This window comes from Muntiacus reevesi, chromosome 5, assembly GCF_963930625.1.
Source record: "Muntiacus reevesi chromosome 5, mMunRee1.1, whole genome shotgun sequence".
Taxonomy (NCBI): Eukaryota; Metazoa; Chordata; class Mammalia; order Artiodactyla; family Cervidae; genus Muntiacus; species Muntiacus reevesi.
Window position 1 is genome coordinate 124,308,768 of NC_089253.1, and position 22,416 is coordinate 124,331,183.

Genomic DNA, 22,416 nt, shown 5'->3' on the forward strand with positions numbered 1-22,416 from the left:
TCCGGGCAGAGTGGGTATTTCGAAATGTGTCAAATGAGAACATTTTAGAAGAGACGTAAAGAAGGCATCTTTTTTTTTAAGTCCGTTTTCTCACATGTCTGACTTACTCGTGGTTCTGAAAGAAGCTTGATTCTTGTGGTCCGGTCGTGGGCGTGCTTAGATGTTTCTAGAAACACCCCCAGGGGCCCCCTCCTCCGTGGGTGCTGATGAGCAAGGACGGGACTCTGGAGGTCCCCTGGGGGGGCGGGGGCGCCTACGGCGGCCAGCTCTGGAGTAAGAGGCTGTGTGCCCGGGGCTTGAGTTTATAAGTTGGACAGACCCACGTGGAGATTCTAGCTGTGCTGCTACGGGGCTTGCGACCTTGGCCGAGAGCCTTCCGTGCCTTAGTCGCCCCACAGGTAGGATGGGTCCGACAAAGTCTGTCTCTGGGTTGTTGTCAGGCCTAAAGGAAACAATATGCATTGAAAAACCTGAGCACAGTCCTCTTAAGAAGCTCTTTTTGATTAGCACAACGAGACTATCCTCGATGCCTTCAGCCAAGCCCTGTCTCCGTCCTTCTCTGTGGCCTCACCGCCGCGCCCGTCACCCGTTACTGGGCAAATGCCTCTTTAGCCCTAACTCCACGCCAGGCGCTGAACCAGATGCTCTGGTTCAACCACACAAGCCCACACAGGAGTCTTCTACTCCAAATCGGGGTGCTGGGTTAGGTGACGCCCAGGTTTCTGCCCAGTCTGCAGATTCCGTGGCTTTATTTTTGCTAACGTCCACATCAGCCTGTACTGCTCCGGGAGTTCTGCGAGGCCCCTCGGCCTGGGCAGCGGGGACAGCTTCTCCAGGGGACTCGGCTCTGTGCTCTGGGGCTGGGGTTTCGGCAGCTCTGGCTTTGAGCCCACGCTGCTCACAGGTGTCACCTGATTGTCAGGGTCCCGGGCAAGAGGGAGGTGGATGGTCTACAAGGTAGATGTCCTCTGTCATCCCCTTGATTCCTTCCTCCCTGAGGTCTTGTTGAGGCTCATCCGGGAGGACTGGGCTCCCTGGAGGCTCAGACAGGAGGACTTGCCTTTCTTGCATGTCACAGGTTTAACTAGGTTTGCTGTGCATTCATTTGCCCTCCTTTTTCAGATTCTTGATGTCAGTTGATAACACCAGTGCCAATAACTGATGAATGCAGTGAGCCCAGCAGGTCGGTAGTTCAGGCACAGATGTGAGCAAAGGGCTTTGACACATAGACTGATGACCGGGCAGAATCTGGAGATGACTTATAACGCCGTGCAAAGGGTGAGGAGAGAGGAGGGCAGGTCCCTGGACGGGGCCAGCAGTGAGGATGAGTAAGCTGCTGACTGAGCAGTGTGTGTGTCTTCACGGCGGTGCGTTGCCCAATCGGAACCTGGGCACCCGGGCGCGAGCCCTGGGCACTGTGGCCCTGGGTGTCGGCGCTCCCCTCTGTGGGGGCTTCACCTGCCCTGGGGGGGGTCCATCCCCCGGGCAGCGTCCTCAGGTGGGCCATGAGGGGTTGTCTCAGCGGACCTTGGGCAGGGCCCACGCGGAGCTCTTCCCGAGGAGTTGCTCCGAGAGCCTGAGTGTGGCAGGGCTGAGCGTTTCTTCTGGCCCGCCGCCCCCACCCTCGCGGTGCCTGCCTGCTGACACCTGGTGAGAAGCCCTCCCTCCCGGGCCTGCTCACTCCTTCTCTGCTGGCGGGACTTCAGACATGACTCAGGGCCGGCGCTGTCGGGGCACGTCCCGGCTCCGCTCCGCTCAGGAGGCTTCTGGGAACAGCACACAGCTGCGTGCACACAGGGATTTGGCGGCGGGAGGGGCGGGGGGGCGGTGGAAGAATTGATGCTGGAGCCAGCGCGTGTCAGCCAGGACGGCGGAACCCAGCAGGTTGGGACCGGGCCGGGGAGCAGAGGGCGAGCCGGGAGAGCCTCAGGCCGAGGGGCTGTCCCAGGGACGGAGCGCCCGAGCCAGGGGGCTTCAGCCCCGGCCCCCTCCCCAGAAACTGGCCCAGAGGACAGGGGCAGACCCTCCTCAGGGGAGCCTCCAGCTGCCCCCGGAGAAGCAGGGAACTGGGAGAAACCCAGAGAGGACGCCGGCAAGGTGGCTGAGCCGCAGGACTGTACCAGCCCTGCCATTACTCGTGACCCCTAAAGGTTTTTATAAAATATACTGGTCGTTAGTGCCATTTTAGGGGCCCCCTAACAAAACCAGCCCCATTTCTGTGTTGTCAGGACCTGTGTTTGAGCAGAAATGACAGTCAGCCCTCTGAGAGCCTCACTTCTCAGGCTTGAAACATTGAATCAACTTCAGATAACAAAGACTGGTCACCCCTGAGCATGGATTTTATCTAAATATGCCAAGTACCTGTGGACAATTCCAAAAAGGAAAGTTCTAAAGGTGTTTAAAAAGCCGTATGATTCTACCTTATATTCTATTTCAGCAATAGTCTTCTAATTTAAAAAACGTGCACGAGATGTATATATGTGTGTATCAGTCTCTCAGTTTGCGTCCGACTCTGAGACCCCATGGTCTGTAGCCCGCTAGGCTCCTCTGTCCAAGGGATTCTCCAGGCAAAAGTGCTGGAGTGGGTTGCCATTTCCCTCTCCATATATATATATGTCGTCATATCACTGATACTACTTGTAATCTACAACCACTTATATCACAAGTCATCCTTTCCAGGTGGCACCCAGTGGTAAAGAGCCCGCCTGCCGATGCAGGAGACGTAAGAGGCAAGGGTTTGACCCCTGGGTCAGGGAGATCCCCGGGAGGAGGGCATGGCAACCCACTTCAGTACTCTTGCCTGGACAGTCCCATGGACAGAGGAGCCTGCCGGGCCACAGTCCACAGGTTGGAAACTGTTGGCCCTGCCTGAAGCCATGTAGCACGCATGTACACACACATCACACGTCAAGAAAATCTAACCTAGAGGGTGTGTAATAGAATGAAGCAAAGTGAATCTGACGCCATCCTGGGCCTGGAGGGAAAGAACCGGTCCAGAGAAAACCCTTGGCTGGTTAGTTGTCCAATCCCTTCTGGTCGTTCCAGCCTCCTGGCCCTTGGAGACCGAATCTACGGGGCGGCGTTGCTAGAGCCCAGAGCCCAGAACCTTGGGGAGTGGGGAGCGGGGAAGCTGAGGTGAAGGGTGGGGCGTGCCCAGCCCTGTTCTCAGGACCAGGCTCGGGGAGTGTCTGAGCCCAGCGAGGCTGACATTCCACAGCTGAGGACGCCCGGGCCCAGTGAGGCCCAGGGTCACATGGCTGGTGACGGGGCAGCGGACTGGACCCCGGCCTCCTGGCTCTCACCCTGACGGATTTTCCTGTCCTCACTCCAGACATCGATCTCCACATTGTGGCACTGCAGCCCGTTCTGGGGACTCAGACAAGACCCCTGACTTCACACGCCCTCTCTTCCTCCCTGCCGCCCCACCCACGCCCGCCCCTTCCTCCCCCCACCAAGGGGCCCTCTTCCTTCCTGGACTGAGACAGCTGACTCTCTCAGCTGTCAGTGTCACTGGAGGTCAGGCTGGGCTGCCCACTAAAACATAAAGAAATGCAGTTTTGGAGGCCTGTTTATCCTAAAATGTTATTTGTTGTTTATCTGGTCTTCAGATTTAGCTGGGTGTCCTGTATTTGCTGGATCTGGAGACCCCAGGTCAGTGTGTGTCTCCGCTTCTCCCTGCAAGATAAACAAGACCCCCAAGTGCCTGTCTCCTAGGCTGGGGACCCAGACAGAATTTCCTAGGGGAGGGAAGGGAGGCTGCTGCCCCTCTGAGGGTCCTTGTACCGGGTCCCTGGAAGCCAGCTGCTGTCACCCTGGCATGTCCTGGACGAGGCTGCAGCCTGTGGGCAGGTCAGACTCCTGGGAAAGGTTCTGGGTTAAGGCGTCAGTCTCCTTCACTTGCGCCTCCAGCCTGAAAGGTTTTCCACAGACCAAGAAGTGCGTCATGAGCATTCCATCCCTCTGGGCGTCACATGGGTGAGAGGTGCTTTGGCTGTGGACAGGCTGAGAGCGTCCTGCCGGGAGCCGATCCCATACGGTAGTAGCTGCCAGGCGGTCTGGGCCAGGGTCCCCCCGGGGGTGCCGTGTTGAACCCCTTCTCCATGCTCAGTTACACCAGACCAGCGCTCAGAGGCCAGACTCCCCAGGAGAGTGACCAGGGGAGAGTCTGTCTTCATTCTGGTCACTGACCCCATTTTTCTATTTCATCCCAGTATTCTTGGGCTTCCCTTGTGGCTCAGCTGGTAAAGAATCTGCCTGCAATGCGGGAGACCTGGGTTCAACCCCTGGGCTGGGAAGATCCCCTGGAGAAGGGAATGGCTACCCACTCCAGTATTTTGGCCTGGAGAATCCCATGGACTGTATAGCCCATGGGGTCGCAAAGAGTGGGCCACGACTGAGCGACTTTCACTTTTTCAGGGCAGGCCAGTGGTTAGGACTCCGTGCGCCCAGTGCTGAGGGCCCAGGCTCTGTTTGGGAAACTAGGATCACACAAGCAGCGTGGCACTGCTGGAAAAAAATTATTTAAAGAAAATACCCAGGATTCACTGCAAATCTTCCTCCCAGCCTCTTCTCAGCTATACGTGTTACTGACATGTTAGTGGTTGATGAGCCCATCACGAACCAGCCTCCATGTGCTGGGACCCCCTCCCTGCGGGCGGTGGGCACTCAACACCCAGAGGTGCCCCGAGGCCCCCTTCTGTGGATGAGAGAGTTGGGCTTCTGCAAGGCTCCGTGGGGGGTGGGAACCCAGGCTCTGCGAGCCGCATGGGCGCGGGGTCTGTGGGGGCTGGGCCCAGGGCGAGGGGCTTCCGGAGAGAACGTGGTGGGACTCTTGCCCTTGAAGCAGAGGAACAGCCTATCTTTGCCAGCAGACAGGCTCCTCCCAGAGGCAGGTGGCATGGAAGGACCCGTTCTTAGCTTCAGCTTGCCTGTCTCGGCAGTGGGTGAGAATTCCTGTTTCGAGGGCAGGCGGGGCTGTGGACAGGACGTGCCAGTCAAGTAGGAGGCCTCAATTCTGCTCTCAGCTCGGCTACTACGAGCAGAGGGACCTGGGGCTCATCTCCTCTCGAGACCTTTCTCGTCCTTGGGGAAGGCTGTTGGATGACATCCTAGCGGAGGGCTCCTTTGGCCCTCACTTTTCAGGTTCTGTGCGGCTGGAGAGCGGTCCGTGAGCAGCTGCCAGGACCTCACGGTGGTCTCCGGGTGGAGCGGGGCCACCCCCAGGCCTGTGGGTGCACTGCCTTCTGCTTTCTTCTGGGCCGGGCACCTGGGAAACGGTGGCTGATTGACCCTTGCAGCAGCCACAGAGCTGCTTGGGCTTCGTGCCCTTCACTTTGCAGGGAGGAGGCAGGCCCTCGAGCTCCCTACAGAGGAGGGGAGGCCCCTAGAAACCGCCGCCTTGAAAGCCCAGGCCTGCCTCCTGCCCTGCTCCCCTCTCTGGGTTCTCTGATCAGTTTGGAAAGTCCCGGCAGAGAAGCAAGCCCCGTCCAGGCGGGCACGGCTCCTGCCCCCAGAGGGAGTGGTCTAGGTGCTTGCCAGCCCGGGTCCTCTGCCAGCAGTGACGCACCCCCACCCAGTCCCCAGGGCCCCAGGCTCTCGCCGGGCAAGAAGAGGCAACGATCCTGCTGCCGAGGGACAGAATGTGCCCGAGAGAGGAGACGAGGGAGTGGGGCCGGGGGCTGCCCCCTGCTCCCCTCCCTGCAGGAGCAGCCCCCGTCTGACCGCGGCTGGCCCCCCGGGTTCACCAGCAGGGTCTCCTTGGCTCTGAGGTCTTGCGTCAGGTGTCCTCACTTGGGGGAGAGAAGCTGGCACCCAGGGGCTTGGAAGGGAGAGGATGCAGCCAGGGAGCCATGCAGGCAGAGTCCCAGGGCAACTCTGGGCGGGTAACTGAGCTTGGAGGACTGCTCTTCGCAGACAGGAGGGGCAGGGGGTTGTCCAGGCCTGGGGCTGGCACCGGGCGCCTGGGCACAGCCATCACCCCCAGTAGGGCGGGGCCAGAGGCCGGGCCCGGAGAAGGCAGGATGTCACCTGTTTGGGTCCCAGCTGGTGGGGCCCTGGGGGGCAGGGGGCGTGTTTGGGAAGACGTGTGCCCGCAGGGGGCTCAGTGCAGCAGAAGGGGGGAGGTCAGACCTTGCCCACCCGGGGCAGTCTGCAGTAGTCCTTCCCCATGGGGCTCGGGAAGGGGCGCCTCCTCCTCCGGGAGAGGACAGAGCCTGCCTGCGTTTACGTCTTCTTGGCTTTAATCCACCTGCTACTTCCGGTCAGCGTCTTCCTAGAAAGGCCCCCCCCTGCCCCCCGTGAGCCACATCGGGCTCACCTTGCTTCTCACGAGTCACCTCAGAGCCTCCGAAACTTTGGAGGGAAGATTTGAAGACTCAGGGCCAATCATAAAGCTTCTTTATTTTGCGCCAGAAGAAAATTAGCGTGTTTTGGTTTTGCCTTTTTTTTTTAAGTCCTGACAAGAACTAGTTTCAGCCGACAAGTCTTTAAAGCCCTAACTCGCCAGTTAAAAACACTAACAGCATGAGAGGCTGGGATGAGGTGCTGTGGTGGGCGGCAGAGTGACTTAACCTCCGGCCTCGTCTCCTGGGTGTCAGTGGCGGGCGGGCGGGACCAGGTCAGGCCCAACCCTGGTCCCCAGTGTCCTGGAGGCTTGGGGACGGGGCCCCGGGGCTCCGGGTGAGCAGACGGGGAGGCCGGCCGAGCCCCTGCCGTCACGCTGGGTGGGTGCAGCCCAAGGAAGCCAGGCCTGGGAGCCTCTTGAATAGTGCAGCAGTTTGCTCTCCCCATCCTGTCTCCACTTCTGGTCCTGGCATCCTTGTGGGGCCGGAGTGAACCAGGCCTTGGGGTTCCGATTCATTAGCGGGGAGGTCAGGCTGCGGCGCGGTGCAGGGCCTCATCCAACAGACGCCTCACAGGCCTGCTAGGCAGAACCAGGTCCAGAGCCCACTCCGCACTGCAGGGGGGTGTGGAGGGGAGGGCGGGCGCCCGGACCTCGTCTCCTGCCTCTCCTGCTCGGCTGCAGAGTGGACAGCAGGGGGCAGGGCCAGTGAGGGGGGAAGAGGGGCCAAGACACCGCAGGGGTCTGCTGCCTGCCTTCCCTTGCGGCTTCCTTTTGTCACCGGGCTCAGTGGGACAAGAGCGGCAAGCAGCCGTTCCCAAGCGGGTGGATGAGGCCCCCACCCCTCGCCGGTAGGGTGGGGCCCAGACTCCCAGACCAGGGCCCCCGCGTGTCTCTACGGAGGCCTTCCTGCCTGGGGAGAGCAAACCCAGCTGAAAACCCAAATCGGGGCGGCGATGGGAGGTGGAGACAGCTGGGGAGGGAGGTAGCTTGGGGGCTGCACCCCAACAGCTGCACGAGGGTGTGGCCGGGAAGGGGATGAGGGCAGGCTGGTGGGTTTGTTCCCAAGCTCTGAGCTGGGGAGAAGGGCGCGTCCAAAAGACTGCAGTCGGGCTGAATCATAGACGCCCAAAGGCAGAAGCCTGCAGGACTTGCTCTGGTTGGGGAAACGCAGGCTCAGGCATGAGGGGACGGCCCGAGGCTGCACAGCCACTCAGGGAGACCCGGCCCTGGGGTCTCCTGGTCCTCGGGGCCCCTTGTCCAGCAGTCCCGTCATGCTGTCCCTGCTGGGGACCTGGGCGTCTGATCTCCACTGTCACTGTTTCCACAAAATCATCACACCGACGATTATTCCTTAATTTTAATAGACTGACTTTAAAATTTAGGAAGTGTATTCACTTTGAAAGGAAACTTTGTATCAGTAACTCAAGAGAGAGAAAAAAGACAACAGTATCCTTATTTAAGTCCATACAGAGATGGCTTTTTTTTCCCCCTGCTCAGAAAAGGGAGGTCGGCAAATGTTACAGACACATCCAGGCAGCAGCGCAGGCCATCTCCTCAAGGGAATCAAGGTGGAAAAAAGCTCCAGGAGGCCCACAGAGCAGGGGGGGGAAGGACGGGGTGCTGTGCAGGAGGCCGGAAGGAGCTGGGGGTCTGGGGGCAGGCCCTTCTCCTCCCTCTGAGCGCCCCCGGGGCGGGGAGCGAGGTGGCCGGGCTTCTAGGGCCCCGGGAAGCACAGCGAGGCTTGGCTGGTTCCAGGAGCTTGGCCTTGACCTGATTCTGCACGCAGCTCGGTGCAGGGGCGAGCGCTCCCTCCGGCTTGCCCTCCTCTCGTGGCCTTACCAGGCAGCTGTGCCCGATCACAAGGTCGCCTCTCCCACAGGCGTCCCCGGGACAGAGGGCCTCCGCCCGGCCCTGTGGGCATGGAGCTGAGTCGTGGGTCACCCAGCCAGGCACTCACGCTCTTCTTGAACGTCTCCCACTGTCAGCCAACGACGGGGGCAGGCGCTGCCGGGGTCAGGGGCCCAGGGGAGGCGGTTTCCCAGGTGCCGGGCCAGCGTGTCCCAGAGGTGCTGGGGCGGGAGCCACGCATGCTGCAGGGCCCCAGCTGCAGAGGCTCTGGGCTGCTGGACGGCACGCGTGTCACCAGGCTCTGGGCCGCTGGACGGCTCGCGTGTCACCAGGCTCTGGGCCGCTGGACGGCACGCGTGTCACCAGGCTCTGGTGGCCGAGTGACTGGAGGGAGAACACTGGGAGAGGTTGGAGGTCTGAGTCCTGCTTCAGAGTCAGCCCCATCTAAGCTGCGTGGCCTTGGCCCGGCCTCAAGTTCTCTGAGTTATGAAATGCTCTTGGAACATTCCCTGGTGGCCCCGTGGTTAAGACTCTGGGCTTCCACTCCAGGGGCTGCGGGTTCAATCCCTCGTCCAAGAGCTAAGATCCCACATGCCACACGGTGCAGCCAAAAGAAAGAGAGGAGAGAGAGAGATGCTATGGGAGAGAGCTCTGCCGTCTGTCCTGACATGTCATCAGCCGGGCGGGAGGAGGCGATTGTGAGGCTCCAGCAAGAGGAGGAGTTGTTCAGTCACTCAGTCATGTCCGACTCTTTGTGACCCCGTGGGCTGCAGCACGCCAGGCCTCCCTGTCCTTCACTGTCTCCCAGAGTTTGCTCAAACTCATGTCTATCACGTCAGTGATGCCATCCAACCATCTCATCCTCTGTCGTCCCCTTCTCCTCCTGCTTTCAGTCTTTCCCAGCATCGGGGTCTTTTCCAGTGAGTCAGTTCTTTCCATCAGGTGGCCAAAGTATTGGAGTTTCAGCTTCAATGTTGGTCCTTCTAATGAGTATTCAGGGTTGACATCCTTTAAGATTGACTGGTTTGATCTCCTTGCGACATGTCCAGGGGGATGACTGGGGGGGAATCTTTGCAAACTGGAGCACCAGGCCTGCTACAACAGTGATCACAGGATAGGCTCAAGGCATGTCCAAAGACCTTCCCCATGGAGTCTCTTTGTGAAGTGACGTGACGTGTGAAGACCTCAGTGAAGTGGTGTGTGTCCCGCACAGGCAGGCGTGCGTGTAGCAGTGTGTGTGTGCACATGTGCAGAGGTTCACCTTCCAAAGCAGGGGTCGGTCACCAGACCCTGGAGCTCCCAGCCAACCTTCCCGTGAGATTCCTGGCCGTCTCCCCAGCAGGAGCGCTTCCTTCACCAAGGAGTTTGCAAGGAAGACTCTGCCCCGAGGACGCTGCCACCTCGCGGGGTCTTGCCTTTGTCTTATGGTTGCAAGCACCTCCTGGCTCAGTGCTCCGGGGCGAGTCAGGGCCCAGCCATCCCCCAGGCCCCTGGCACAAGGCGGGGTGCCTGGCCCAGGAGTCTCCCTCGCCCTCAGGTGCAGCCTCTCAGGAGTCCACCCTTCATCTGAGGTTCCAGGGGTTATTTCAGGTGGGGGCCTTGGAAGGGTCCCCAGGATGAACCATCACTGGAACCAAGGAGCTGCCTCTGGGTTCAAAAGAGCTTGGGGCTCCGGGAGGGTACAAGGACCGTGCCTCGGACTCGCCTGAGCCCATGAGAATGGTGGCTGACTCTCAGGGGTCCTTTGCCTCTTGGGTCTGTTGAGATCTGCCTCTGAAAGGCAGTCCCCTGCCAGGGGTTCCTTCCCAAAGTGAAGTGGAGATGTCCACATGTGAAACCCGAAGTCCCAGTTCCCCAGACCTATCCTAGGGGTTCAGGAGCTGAGGAAAACCTGTGTCTCAGGCATGCAGGGCAAGAGTTTCAGAAGACCCAGCCTCTCCCACAGTTCAGGGATGGAGCAGGAAGCAGGATGTGAAGGCAGAGCTGGGTGCTGGAGCTGAGTACCTAAGTCGGGTGTTGGAGCTGGGTGCGGGAGTTGAATACCTGAGCTGGGTGTTGGAGCTGAGTACCTGAGTTGGGTGTTGGAGCTGGGTGCTGGAGCTGAGTACCTGAGTTGGGTTTTGGAGCTGGGTGCTGGAACTGAGTACCCGAGCTGTGTATTGGAGCTGGGTGCTGGAGCTGAGTACCTGAGTTGGATGTTGGAGCTGGGTGCTGGAACTGAGTACCCGAGCTGGGTGTTGGAGCTGGGTGCTGGAACTCAATATGTGAGCTGGGTGCTGGAGCTGGGTGCTTCAACTGAGTGCCTGAGCTGGGTGCTGGAGCTGGAGCTCGCACCGTTGTTTCTTTGGACATCACATGTCGGGGAGGCCAGCTCTCAAAGTGCAGGGTGACCAAGTGTACTGGCCCCGCCCCCTGCCCCATCACCGGGAATAGCAGAGCCATGGTGGCCTGACGCCTGCCGTTCTGAGAGCAGACGTGGACCCAGAGTCCAGGACAGCAGGCTTTTCAGGGCCCCGACTTCTCTCTTTGGAGCGAGCAGCGCCTTGAGGCAGCCATGCAGGCTCTTCTGCTTGGGCTTCATGGTCCAGATACTTCAGAAGGTCTCTCTGAGTCACCACAATGGTTCTCACCACTGACTGGTCTCTGTGAACCCTGACCCCACCATCCCAGGTTACAGGGGACACTAGCCATTGCCAGCCAGCTCTCTGGTGAGATCTCTGCTCCCAGAATGGACATCAAAATGTCATTTTATCCACATTAAACAAATCAGGCGCTAGAAGATGCCTGGCAGCTGGCATCAGTGATTTCAGATCTCCATGGTGCCCCCCTGCAGCCTGCGAGCTGGTCACCCACCAGCAGCGTCCAGTTCACAAACCAGGGACCCCCGAGTGGGCACTGCTGTCTCTGGGTGCAGGTGATGGACTCTTGGGACAGCTCCTCCTCGCCTGGGGGACCGCAGGGCAGGGCACCCACTACAGCTGCCTCCAGCCCAGATGGCTGGGCCTCCAAGCCCAGGGCCTGCTCTTTCTGTCCTTCATGCTCCGCACCAAGCCCTGTGCCCGGGAAGGAAGGGAGGCCGGCCTGGGCGGGCCCGTGCTCCCAGCCAGGGAGGGAGTGGCACGCCGGAGGGGGCAGGGACCGGCACGCCCCCACCCTGCCCCCGCCCAGGTCCCACCTTTGGTGACTCAGGCTGGTGGTTCCCACACTTACACAAACTGCCGAGTAAGCAGTCACCCCATCCCTGGGAAGCTCCCCACGCCCTGGGCCCCGAGTTCCCCGGGGAGCCCTTGCTGGGAGGGGCTCTGTGCTCTCCAGACCCCTGGGCCAGCGTGTCACGTGGGAAGGCCCCCTGCCGCCTGGACTGGCCGTGGTGCCATCCTGACCGCTGTCCAGGAGGATGGCGGGCTGTGGTCTGTCTGCTCCCCTGGGCGGGGCCCTGGCTGGGTGCTGAGCAGGTGCAGTGAGATGGCAGGAGAGGTCTGTCCCCGAGGCGTCTCCAGTCTGGGTTCTTCAGGAGCCCCTCACCAGGCCAGGAGGGCGAGGACCCCAGGAGGTGGCCCTGTGCTGGCTCTCACAGAGGCCCTCTGCGGTGACGCTCTGCTGGGCGTGTCTGGGCGGGAGGGGCCGGGTGTGTCCACCTGAAGCCGGTTTGCCGAGGCCCACCTGCCCAGGAGGGCTTGGTCTCAGGATGGGCTAACAGGCAGGACACAGACCTGCTTCTCACCCAGGCCTGCCCTGTGCCCCTCCGGCTGCCACAGCCCAAGGAGGTGGGGGGGGAGGTGTGCTTGCGCTCAGGGGCTTGAGGCCCCGGTCCAGGTTGCTTTACTCAGTGGGGACTAGTTGCCCACAGGACCGGACTCCTTGCCTCTGAGGACTTCCCGACCTCAGGAGGGGTGGGAAGAGAGCTTACATCGAGGAGAAGGGTTGGGGGGAACTCAGAGGTGGGCAGAGTTCCCCACCTCTCCACAAAGGAAGGGGAGAGGGAGATAAAATGGGTTACAAGACCTCAGTCATTAGCTGAAGTGGGAGCAGAGCAGGGCCTGGCCCAGCGAGGCTCGCTGGGTGGTTCCGGGTACAGAAAGGTGTCTGTCCGGAGCCCCCCCAGGTGTCCACAGGCGGTTCTCTGGTCAGCTCTGCTCCCAGGCTCTCCCAGGGTTCTGGCCTCTAGCGTGTTCCGATACGCCTGAGGCTGGCCTTTCCCAAGGAAGCTTGAGATAACTAGACCACAGGGCACGTGCATGTGTGTGTGTGTGAGCATGTGTGTGAGCATGTGTGTGAGAGCATGTAGGTGTGTGTGCATGTGTGAGCATGTGTGTGTGAGCGTGTAGGTGTGCATGTGTGAGCATGTGTGAGCATGTCTGTATGTGTGCGCATGTGTGAGCATATGTGTGTGCATGTGTGAGCATGTGTGTGAGAGCATGTATGTGTGTGCATGTGTGTGAGAGCATGTGTGAGCATGTGTGTGCATGTGTGAGCATGTGTGTACATGTGTGCATGCGTGAGCATATGTGTGTGCATGTGTGAGCATGTGTGTGTGCATATGTGAGCATGTGTGCATGTGTGAGCATGTGTGTGAGCGTGTAGGTGTGAGCATGTGTGCATGTGTGAGCATGTGTGTGTATGTGAGTGTGTAGGTGTGTGTGCATGTGTGAGCATGTGTGAATGTGTGTGTGCATATGTGTATGTGAGCATGTGTGTGAGCATGTGTGCATGTGCGTGTGTGCATATGTGAGCATATGAGCATGTGTGTGCACGTGAGCATGTGTGCGCGTGCACGTTTGTGCATGTGTGAGCGTACGTGTGCATGTGAGCATGTGTGTATATGTGTGTGTGTGCGTGTGTGCGTCTCTCTGTCCTGTGTAGGCAAAGCCGAGGGCACTGCCAGCAGACCAGTGTCTGTGCGTGGGCTGAGCCGGGTCCCCCGGCCTGGCCAGCACCGAGTTCTCGGCGGTCTGGTGGGCGGCTGCTTGGGGCCCGCGAGGCAGCACTGGGAAGCGTTCGGGCGTTCTCCCTGGCCACAGCGGCTGTGAGGTGCTCCTGGCGATTAGGGCCTGGGGACCAGCGCAGCACTTACCCGCGGTGCTCAGGGCATCGTGGACAATGAAGAATTGTCCTGCCCGCTCGAAGAAACAGCGCTGTTCCATCAGAAAGCTGCCCGTGTGGGCGGACCAGCCTCCTCTGCCTTCTTGGAACCTGTGCTCTGAGGCCGTGGCGTGAGAGCAGCCCCACCCCTCCTGGGCCGCCCTGGGTGAGGGCTCGGCCCCTCCTGTGCCCGGGCAGCCCGCGGTCCCGGTTTGAGCACCAGGGCAGCCCGCAGCCGCTGCCCTACCATGAGCCTCACCCTGTGCCGTGCCCCCCAAGCCTCCTCGCAACGAGCTTTCCCTGCCGCCCCGCACACTGAGCAGGTACGCCCCGTCCTTTGGGGCAGGTAGAAGAAAGGGGCGAAGGTCACAGGCTCCAGCTAGGATGCCGGCATCTGCATGTGCTGGGCTTGGACCCGGGGACTGTCGGAACAAGGACCGGAGTGTCGTCTCTGAGGACAGGCAGCTCTGGGCTGCATTTCCATTTAAGGCTCAGCCTTCGCTCCAAGGTGCCGCGGAGGGGGTGTGGCCTCCAGCCCGCAGCCTGGGGGCCGGCTTCCTGTTTCTCACCCTCCGCGTGTCTCCGGTGCGCCGCGCGTGTGCCAACCGCAGACACGCAGACGGCAGCCCGCCCCGCTGACCTCTGTCCCTTCTGGTCCCTTTGCGCCTCCCCGCCCCACACACCTTTGGGCTTGGCTGGTTTGATCCAGTCTGGGGGTGAGCGCCGCGCCTGTCTGGGTGCACACCGGCCCGGCTGGTGAGCAGAGCACACCGGAGCACCCTTGCCAGGGCGACGGGGGCTTCTGAGCTGGCGCCACCGCTGACCGGAGCTTGACCACAGCGGCTTCCTGCCCCAAAGGCTCTCCGTGCGGGGCGAGGGGGGCCTGGCTGAGGGCCAGTGGCTGGACCTGGGGTGGAGGGGGCTCAGCCGGCTGCCCGACCACACCCTTCTGCGTGGGCCCATGTGTGCACGCGTACACGCACACACACACACTCATACTCACTCACAGGGTGGGGCAGGCAGGCTCTGGGCCCCAGCTCACCCCGGCAAAGCCGAGTGCGAGTCGGCCCCTGGTGCATGCGTTTTCTCTGGTTCGCGTGGGTCCTCTGGTCTCGGGGCATGTCAGAGCCGGCAGGCCGGTGGTTGGCTGCTCTGCTCCGTGAGGGCCTCGCTCTTTGAGCCCCCGGCTCTGCAGGCTCTTCCCAGGGCGCCCGACTCCCTGCTGGGCTCACACAGAGCCCTGGGGGCACCTCGCTGTCCCCCAAGTTTGCGGTTCGGTTGAGCCTTGCCCGCTGCTCCCTTGATGCCCGTCTGACGGCACAGCCCTGGCCACCCTGTGTCCACTGCAGCCCCGGGCCTGCCTCGTGGGCGCCGGGGGCCCAGGAGCAGGATTCCCTGCTTTGGCCTTGGAGGGGTTCCCCAGAATGCCCTCTGCCCTGGTCGGCGGGAGGCGAGATGAGGAGTTTAGCAGAGAAACGACAATGAGAGAGTCCTTTCAGGGTGGGAGCAGTCCCCCGCGGAGCACAGGCGATCTCGGGAGCTGGGGACGTCTGCAGAGGACACACGGCAGGGCTGCGCCCGGGGACTCGGGTTCAAGCCCCACGGTTGCACTTCCCTCCGTGGGAAAGCCCCTCGCCTCCCTGAGCCACCAGCTCCCCTCTGGACTCGGCCCAGTGGGACCGGGTCAGCAGCTGTCTGACCTTTTCTGGCTACAAGCCACAGTAAGCCGTACGCTTGACACACAGCTCAGGCCTTTCTACATGTCCTGCACTCAAATTTTCTAATTCCAATATATATTATTTGACCCCATTAAAAAAAATTGATGGTCACAGTCTGCAAAATTGATTTCCTAATCCATAAGGTTTTACAACCTGCAGTTTGAGAAGTCGTCTATGAGAGGCTGGTCAAGGTTCCCCCCTCACCAGACATCCCAGGACCCTCTGAGCGTCACATGGGGGTGACGGGGCCTGGATCCCGGGTGGGGACCCCGGCTGAGCCTCCCTCCCCTTCTCCCCCAGATGTACAATGGGACCCTCAAGCGGGAGGCTGACAACAGGCGCTTCAGCTCCTACAGCCAGATGGAGAGCTGGGGCCGGCAGTACCCGCGGGGCACCTGCACCGCGCCGGGCGCCGGCAGCGACATCTGCTTCATGCAGAAGATCAAGGCCAGCCGCAGCGAGCCCGACCTCTACTGCGACCCCCGGGGCACCCTACGCAAGGGCACGCTGGGCAGCAAGGGCCACAAGACCACCCAGAACCGCTACAGCTTCTATAGCACCTGCAGCGGCCAGAAGGCGGTCAAGAAGTACCCGGGGCGCCCGCCCTCCTGCACCTCCAAGCAGGACCCCGTGTGCGTCCCGCCCACCTCCTGCACCAAGGACCTGTCCTTCAGCCACTCCAGGGCCAGCTCCAAGTGAGTACCCACGGCGAGGGGCGGGCGGGGCCGCGGGGGACCGACTGCTGGCCCGGGGTTCTCAGCCTGCAGGGGGAGGCAGAACCCGGACCCCGAACAGAGACGTCAAGTGTGTGGGTTGATTTTAAGGGGTCTCCAGTGATTAATGGGGGAGGAGGGAAGTGAGGGGCTGCCTGGGCCAGTGATTCTCAAAGTGTGCCTCCGACCACCAGCCTCGGCATCGCCAGGAAGCTTTTGAGGAAAGCGCCTCGGCAGGCTGCCTAGACCTCCGACTCAGAGACCCTGTCGGGCCTGCAGCGTGCCTCCCCAGCCTGCAGGCAGTGCAGCCTCTGTCAGGGCTTGAGACGCGCTGGGCTTGGGGTTAATGCTCTCCCCACCTTCCGAAAGAGCAAAGGAGTGTGCCCCAGGGTCGATGAGGAGAAAGGGGTGGGTCCGTCTTACAGGGCGGAAGACAGAAGCCAGCAGGGTCAGCGCCGGGGGTGGGGCCCGTAGAGAGCCCTGGGGACGGCCGCGGGGCCCGTAGAGAGCCTTGGGGACGGCCGCGGGGCCCGTAGAGAGCCCTGGGCACAGGCCGGCTTGGGGACGGCCGCCGGGTCTCGAGGGTCGCTCTTGCGCCCCATGAACCTCAGAGCTGCATTCGGTCCCCGCCAGAGCCCTGTACACATTTCCTTGACGTCTGCTGAGCATGGATGGGCAGAGCAGGGAGACTGTGTGGACTGAACAGCCGGGGCCGCCTGCTGCTGTGGGGTTAACTGCCTTCCGCGGGGCCTGGGGGCACTGCAATCTTCGTGTCTGACCCCCAGAGCCCTTCGAGGCTAGGACCTGGGGAGAGACGGGCTCAGAGGTGCCAGGTAGCTCGCCCAAGGCCACGGCGCCACCACGCCCTCCTCTGCTCACCACGCTGTCCTGGCCGTTATGGAGCTGGCTCTCTGATGGCTGCCTGGAGGCCACACGGGTACTTAGGAGTCTTTGGAGAAGGACTGAGAGAATGTCTCCCTTGGAGACGGACCACGGCCTCCTCCGGCCCCGCCTCGTTTCCCCAAATGGGAGGCCCCAAGAGGACAGGATCAGGCATGAGTGGCAGGCTGTGTGGAGGTGAGGTCTGCCCTGCAGATGCTGGGCGGTGTTCTCCCAATGTGGCGGGTACCACTGATGGAGGTCCGGGAGCTCCTCTCTGGAGGCGGTCTTTCCAGAAATGGAGTCGGGCGCCTGCAGTGGAGGGGCATGAGGCTGGGACTCATGAGGTGCAGGCTGCTCTAGAAATGCTGGGAGGATTTCTAGGGGCGGGGGCTGGGGCCAGGAAGAGGCTGCCCAGCTGTCTGTGGGAACCAGAGGCCAGGAACTCAGTCTGCGGTCAGTACCATGGGAGCTGGAGCAGGTCCTGGAAGGAGGCCTCCTTTCCCCAGGGGGGCTCCCAGCCGGGGGTCTGCAGTGAGGGGGACAGAGGCACCCGGGCCTGATCAGGGTGCAGCGTGGAGCGCAGTCTTGCTGGAGCAGACACGAGTTTAGGCTGGGAGTGTGTGAGTCGTGGCAGAACCAGACTGTTGGGTTAGAACAGGATGGTTCTAGTTTTGTGGCTCCAAAAATGTGGCTTATTGGCCATTTTGTATGGTTCGACCTAACGCATGCCCTTGGGTATCAGTCTCAGTTCGAGTCTGAACTTGAACTTGCAGTATGGAGAAGCTGCTGATGGGGACAGCTCAGCAAACAGGGTGTCAGAACCACTCATATGGGAACGGGTGTTACACTTCAGGTGGGACTGAGTGCTCGGAGAAGAAAGCCACTGGGGGTGGGTCTCGCTGTCATCCCAGTGAGAGTGACCGTGGTCAGAAGGAAGGCAGTGGCCGTGAGGATGGGAGGAGGAGCAGGTGTGAGAATGTTTGTGTTAGAAAAATCAGCTCGACTTGGAAATGGAGGGAGGAGGAAGAGAGGGACGCAGGGGTGGATGGCTAGATGAATGGATGAAGGGATAGAGGGAAAATGGATGATAGATGGATGGATGATGGATGGAGGGATGGAGGGATGGATGGAAGATGGACAGCAGATTGCCGGAAGATGGATGACAGATGGATGCAGGAGAGGAAAATGGGGGGATGGATGGGTGGAGGGAAGATGGACAATTGATGGAGGGAAGATTGATGATGGATGGATGATGGATAATGGATGGATGGAGGGATGAATGGAAGATGGACAATAGATTGAGGGAACATGGACAATGCATGGATGCATGATGGATGGATGGAGGGAAGATGGATGATGGATGATAGTTGATGGAGGGATGCAGGAGAGGAAGATGGGGGATGGATGGGTGGAGGGAGGGCGGGAGGAGGGGTGATGGAGGGGTGCAGACAGATGCACAGGCTCCCAGCATTCTCTTCTGTTTTCCCAGCACCAGGCACACATGTGAGAGATGGCAGGGTGGGTGGGTGCTTCCCCTCAGGAGTAGGGCAGAGCTTCTTCTCAGCACAGAGGTGACTTGTCCGCTTGGACATGACCAGTGACCAGGGCCTCATCCCTGCAAATGCTCACTGCGAGGTGAGCCGTCCGCTGCTCTGGGGGACCTGTCCACCGTGGGAGCGGGGCCAGCCCCTTCCGGCTCTGGGGTGGGCACAGGGACCCTGAGCCCCTGCAACCCTCCCGCCCACCCATGCCCACAGGATCTGCAGCGAGGACATTGAGTGCAGCGGGCTGACCATCCCCAAGGCTGTGCAGTACCTGAGCTCCCAGGACGAGAAGTGCCAGGCCATCGGGGCCTACTACATCCAGCACACCTGCTTCCAGGACGAGTCTGCCAAGCAGCAGGTCAGTGGCCGGGCAGCTGGGGGGCAGCCTGAGCCTGCTCCGAGCTGGGGTGGGGGGCATTTGCTGTTGGCTCCTCATCCCCCTCCCCAGCTGCCCAAGGCTGGGAGTGTGCCCGGCATGCCCAAGGTCAGGGGGGCTGTCTGCAGGGGACGCCACTCAGCCCGTGGTCTGGAGTGACAGCCACGGGCTCAAAGGAAGCCCCTCCTCAAATTCACTAAGGAAAGGACAGCTTCCTCCCCTTCAGCTTCAGCCCTACCCTCTGATTCTCTGTCTCTGTCTCTGTCTGTCTCTGTCTGTCTGTCTGTCTCGCCCATGGTTGAGAGCAGGGCTGTCTGTGCCCCTGAGCGTGGCCAGCAGGGAGGCCTCCTCGTGGCCCTGTGAAGCGGGCAGACTCCTAGTGCGGGCGGGGTCCATGTCCACGCAGCCCCCGCCACAGTGGGAGGTGTCCCCACGGGGGTCCCCCCGGCCTCAGGACTCTGAAGCGTGCTCCGTGCAGCCCTCACCGCAGGCGCCCAGGAGGGACACGGGGCTCGGGAGGGGGCTGAGGGCTCCAGCGAGGCAGCAGAGCGCCCTGTCCGGCGCCACTTTGGCCCCCGCGTCTCCCCAGGCTGCCCATCCGTCTGGGCAGCGCCGGGCAATTGGCTCAGAGTGGCGCGGCTCCGGGCGGCGGGTCTCCAGCCTGGCCTGAGCCCCGCCCGGCGCGCTTTCCCGCAGGTGTACCAGCTGGGTGGCATCTGCAAGCTGGTGGACCTGCTCCGCAGCCCCAACCAGAACGTGCAGCAGGCCGCGGCCGGGGCTCTGCGCAACCTCGTGTTCCGCAGCACCACGAACAAGCTGGAGACGCGGCGGCAGAACGGCATCCGCGAGGCGGTCAGCCTCCTGAGGAGGACCGGGAGCACGGAGATCCAGAAGCAGCTGACTGGTGGGGGCCTGGCCGTGGGGGCGGGGGCGGGGGGAGCGGGGGGCAGCCTCAAGCGGACACTCAGGCCAGTGCTGGCCAGGCTAGTCGTGCCCAGCAGGTGCCTCTGTCTGGGTACTGGGTCCCTCTGTCCGCCCGCAGTCTGAGGTGCCTGAGGAGAGAGGGCAGTGTGTCCAGACGGGATCTGTGTTTGGAGAGATGGAGACCGGGAGAAGACCCCGAGGGGTCGGAGCTTTGGCTTAGCCACCGTGTGTTACATTGACCCGCACAGAGAACCCCCAGCGCTCCGCCCTCGAAATCCTGCCACCTGGCTGGAATGTGGGGTCGGGGGCTGGCGAGCCCGATGGCAGTCTGAGGGCCTGGGTCCAGCGGGGGCGGGGTCCAGTGGGGCGGCCCTGGGCCCTGGTCCTGCTGAGCCCGCGGTCCCCCAGGGCTGCTCTGGAACCTGTCCTCCACCGACGAGCTGAAGGAGGAGCTGATCGCCGAGGCGCTGCCCGTGCTGGCTGACCGCGTCATCGTCCCCTTCTCGGGCTGGTGCGACGGCAACAGCAACCTGCCCCGGGAGCCCGTGGACCCCGAGGTCTTCTTCAATGCCACCGGCTGCCTGAGGTGAGGCGGGGTCCGGCTGGCCGGGCCCAGGCTCAGAGGGGCCGGGGGCGGGGGCCTGGACGAGGCTTGGGACCCCCACCTGCACCGGGGGGCCTGAGCCAGGAGTCTGAGCGGAGACGCATGGGTCTGAACGTCTGAACTGGCTCCGCCGGCCGCCCGCCCGCTCCACACAGCCCTGGCTGCTGCACTCCTGAGGAGCGAGCGTCTTTGAGATGCTCGTGTACCGACGCCCCAGTGCGTTGCCTCCTGGCTGTGACGCTAACAGCGTGCTCCCTGGCGTGAGGCGGGCACTGCTTTGGCCAGAACTTCCTGGGTTCCTCCCCAGCCGTGGCAAAGTCCCTGGGGGCTGCAGGGGGGGGCGGGACTCTCCTCTGGGGGTGGGGGTGGCGGGTACGGCCGAGGAGCAGACCGCGCTCAGGGTCACACCTCCCTCTAACAGCAGCCTCCGAGGAGCGGAGGGCAGAGGCTGGGGAGGTGCAGAGCCAGGGTCACGGAGGCCTTAACGGGGCAGCCGCAGCCAAACCCCACCTGCACCAGGCAGGGGCGCCCAGGCGGCCCGGGGGTGAGCGCCGTGCTGGGGGCAGGACACCGCCTCCAGGGAGCCTCCGGGCCCCTGTCCAGCAGCCCCAGGCAGGGCCAGGCGGGTGGAGCCCCGGACCCTGCCCAGAACATGGCACGAGGGTCCAGGGTGTGCCAGGCTGCCAGTGGCATCAGAGCCCAGGACACAGCAACTCCGGGCCTGGAGCCCGGCGGGCACAGAGGAGGGCGGAGGAGGCCAGGGAGACCCCAGCCCGGCCTCAGCCAGGCCTGAGAAGAGCCCGGTCCTCATCTGCTTCACTCAATTTCTGTCCTCTCTCCCCGCCTTCCTCTCCCACCACGACCTCCGACCCCTCCCCGTGACCTCTGCCCCTCCCTGTGATCTCTGCCCTCTCCCCATGACCTCCGCCCCTTCCTGTGACCTCTATCCCCTCCCTACGACCTCCACCCTCTCCCCATGACCTCTGCCCTCTCCATATGACCTCCACCCCACCCCGTGACTTCCACCCCATCCCTATGACCTCCACCCCCCATGATCTCTGCACCTCCCCATGACCTCTGCCCCTCCCCGTGACCTCTGCCCCCCCGTGACCTCTGCCCCTCCCATGACCTCTGCCCCCTCCCCGTGACCTCCTGGTGACCTCCACTAGGAACCTGAGCTCCGCAGACGCGGGCCGCCAGACCATGCGCAACTACACGGGGCTCGTCGACTCGCTCATGGCCTACGTCCAGAACTGCGTGGCGGCCAACCGCTGTGACGACAAGGTGAGTGTGGCCGCAGAAGGCCAGCGTGGCCGCGCGCCCACCCACACCGCACACCTGCGCGGACGGGCAGAAGGGCAGACGGTGGTGGGAAGGGGCACGGAGGCTGCAGTCCGCCCGCCCGGCCGGAGGAGAGAGCCGTCCCCAGGGGCTGGCCGGGCATCGTGACCCCTGGGTCCCGCACGCGCTTTCCCTGGAGAGGACTCTGCCTCCTGCTCCATCAGCTGTGACCACAGGCCTCAGGAGAGAGCCGTCTCCAGGGCACGGGGAGGGGCGGAGGACACGAGGAGGGGGTGGAGGTCACAGTGCGAAGGTGAAGGTCACAGGGAGGGGCAGAGGTCACAGTGAGAAGGTGAAGGTCATGGGAAGGGGGCGGAGGTCACGGGGACAGGTTGAGGGCGTGGTGGGAGAGGAAGGAGGGGAGAGAGGAGGACCAAATAGAAAAGGGAAGCATATGAGGCCCCAGGAAGGAGGGAAGCCTTTTGGGTGGGGAGGTCCTGGGACTCGAAGGTTTTGAGGAGTTCAGGGTCGCTCCTGCAGGCTGTGTCTCCAGAGCCAGGCTGGCCGTGGGCACGCTGGCCGGGGCAGCAGGGACGGTGGCCGCGGCCTGTACCTGCCGCCAACCAGGCCTCCCATAGGTGCCTCCTGGGGGTCATCTCCCCGGGAGCCCCGGGAAGCAAGCCACTTTGGTCCCATTTCAGAGCTGAGGAAGCTGAGGCCCAGGAGGGGCAGGCGGGTCACTGGTGCTCACACAGCCGTGGGGGCAGGGCCGCATGCACAGCCCCGGGCGGCTGGGTGGGGGCCTTCCCCGGTCAGGCCGGGCGCTCGGGGGCGGGCGGAGGCTCAGGCCGTCTCTGCTCGGCCCCCAGTCGGTGGAGAACTGCATGTGCGTCCTCCACAACCTCTCCTACCGCCTGGACGCCGAGGTGCCCACGCGCTACCGCCAGCTGGAGTACACCGCCCGCAACGCCTACACCGACAAGTCCTCCACCGGCTGCTTCAGCAACAAGAGCGACCGCATGACGGTGAGCGCCCGCGGCCCTGTCCACCCGCCCGCCCGCGGAGCCCGAGACCGGCCCCCGGGGAGGGGCCCTGCCCGCC

At 62.4% G+C, this 22,416-nt stretch overlaps 1 protein-coding gene across 1 annotated transcript in view; it reads left to right on the forward strand.

The window, feature by feature from the left end:
• Positions 1 to 22,416, forward strand: part of PKP1 (plakophilin 1) — a 37,545-nt gene that overhangs the window by 9,441 nt on the left and 5,688 nt on the right. The window contains exons 3-8 of the mRNA XM_065936355.1: positions 15,292 to 15,686; positions 18,344 to 18,488; positions 19,203 to 19,410; positions 19,839 to 20,016; positions 21,204 to 21,318; positions 22,185 to 22,340. Of these exons, the coding sequence (XP_065792427.1) occupies positions 15,292 to 15,686; positions 18,344 to 18,488; positions 19,203 to 19,410; positions 19,839 to 20,016; positions 21,204 to 21,318; positions 22,185 to 22,340 (1,197 nt within the window). The remainder of the gene's footprint in view (positions 1 to 15,291; positions 15,687 to 18,343; positions 18,489 to 19,202; positions 19,411 to 19,838; positions 20,017 to 21,203; positions 21,319 to 22,184; positions 22,341 to 22,416) is intronic.